Source organism: Aplysia californica, unplaced genomic scaffold (genome assembly GCF_000002075.1).
Source record: "Aplysia californica isolate F4 #8 unplaced genomic scaffold, AplCal3.0 scaffold00032, whole genome shotgun sequence".
In the NCBI taxonomy this organism is placed as follows: Eukaryota; Metazoa; Mollusca; class Gastropoda; order Aplysiida; family Aplysiidae; genus Aplysia; species Aplysia californica.
Genome location: NW_004797302.1, coordinates 1,453,169 through 1,454,778, shown reverse-complemented (window position 1 = coordinate 1,454,778; position 1,610 = coordinate 1,453,169). Strand labels below are relative to the sequence as shown.

Genomic DNA, 1,610 nt, shown 5'->3' with positions numbered 1-1,610 from the left:
TGATGCTGCTGTGTCACGGGTGCATCCCAGAACAGTTCTCATTCCTTCATTTTGAATGACTTCGAGGCAATGTAGCTGGGTTTTGGATAGGGTGAGCATACCAAGGCCATAGTCCACTACTGACTGTACAACTGCTTGAAGCATGATCATAAGGGCGCGTTGGGGCATAGATGCAGCCATCACTCTCAGTGCAACAAGTCCTTTCCTTGCTCTGGTGATAATTCCGCTTCCTTCTCTCTACTCGGTATCACATCAGTGTGACCGTTTTCAACAGGTAAATTGTTAATGAACCTACATTAATACGTTAAGAACATTCTGTCAGAGAAACCAATCTAAATTCTAAAGCCAAAGATCATTCTGCAAATAAATTATGGCAACAGACCTTTGTACAATTTATCAGCTCTATGGACTCAGTAGCAGTTAATTAGTTAGTCAAATCAAAGATTGTCGGAACCAATACTCAACACCTAAGCAAATCGATAGATCCAATTTGTTCATGGACGTATCATGTACTTCTAGCTCTTCGTAGAAGAAACAACATAGTGGCGGTTTGCCTGTCGAAGCGATTAATTATTCATCGCTCTCCCACCAAGAAAGTTTGGAGTCCTTAGTCTCACTGATGACGTCTTTCCCACGGCTAAGTCTAGAACGAAATAAAATGTAGACATGTGCTCTATGAGACGCTTGTAATCCGGGTTCTACTCCTTTTGCAAGAAATGTGTCAACTATGGTAAAGTGGGCATTCTGTTAAGTAGAACTATTTATTTTTTGCCTTTTTTGTAAGGGGGGGTGAAAATCTACTACTTATAACAACGAACACTCTAGTTCAGTGCTTGCCAGCCTGAGATAACCCTATATTTAACCCTAACCCTAACCCTAGGCTTTCTTGGGCTTGAGATTGTAGGAGATTATCATATTATTGTCTTCCTGCCTACTTGTATTATCTAGTATTACTTTACAACTATTGACCGTCTTTTTCGTCTGTTCAATGTTGCTTCTACTTGTACTAACTCATCTCACAATGTTCTGGCCAGAAATGTAGTCGTTGCTGTGATGTGTCGGCTCATTTAAGTTCAGCCTTACCTCTTGTGACGAGTCAGCTCATGTCAGTTCCTCCTTACCTCCACAGATGGGGTGTTCACGAGTGAGAGGGTCATTGATGAGACCCCAATGACCATAAGAGTGGTGTCCGGCACGACAGCCCTATTGCCCTGCAGCGTGGATCCGCGCTATGCCGAGCAGTACGCTGATGAGTATAAGGTGAGCAGAACAATTTAAATAGATAATTTAAAAATCAAAGAAATCAACGTTTTTGTTTTGACCGATGGGCAATTATTTTTCTAATTTATTTTTCTTTTTCTTGGCTCAAAACCATTTATGTCTATTTAAAAATACTTTTTTGTGTGAATAAAAAGAAACAAACAACCCAGTGATTAAAGGCACAAAAAATGCAAAGTATCAGTTTCCAAGGACTCTTAGGCCATGGAAGTTACCAAAATTGGGCGGCCATTTTCTCGCTAGTTTTACTTCTGAAATTAGGTGCCCCTGACCTCCTTTAATCGTGTGTGTATATGTGTGTGTGTGTGTGTGTGTGTGTGTGTGTGTGTGCT

At 40.9% G+C, this 1,610-nt stretch overlaps 1 protein-coding gene across 5 annotated transcripts in view; it reads left to right on the top strand.

Annotated features, from left to right (window-relative positions):
* LOC101848720 (lachesin) overlaps positions 1-1,610 on the top strand; it is a 122,075-nt gene that overhangs the window by 92,023 nt on the left and 28,442 nt on the right. For all 5 annotated transcript variants that reach the window (XM_005091577.3, XM_005091580.3, XM_005091575.3 and 2 more), the window contains exon 3: positions 1,130-1,260. In XM_005091577.3, coding sequence (XP_005091634.1) covers positions 1,130-1,260 — 131 coding nt within the window. The remainder of the gene's footprint in view (positions 1-1,129; positions 1,261-1,610) is intronic.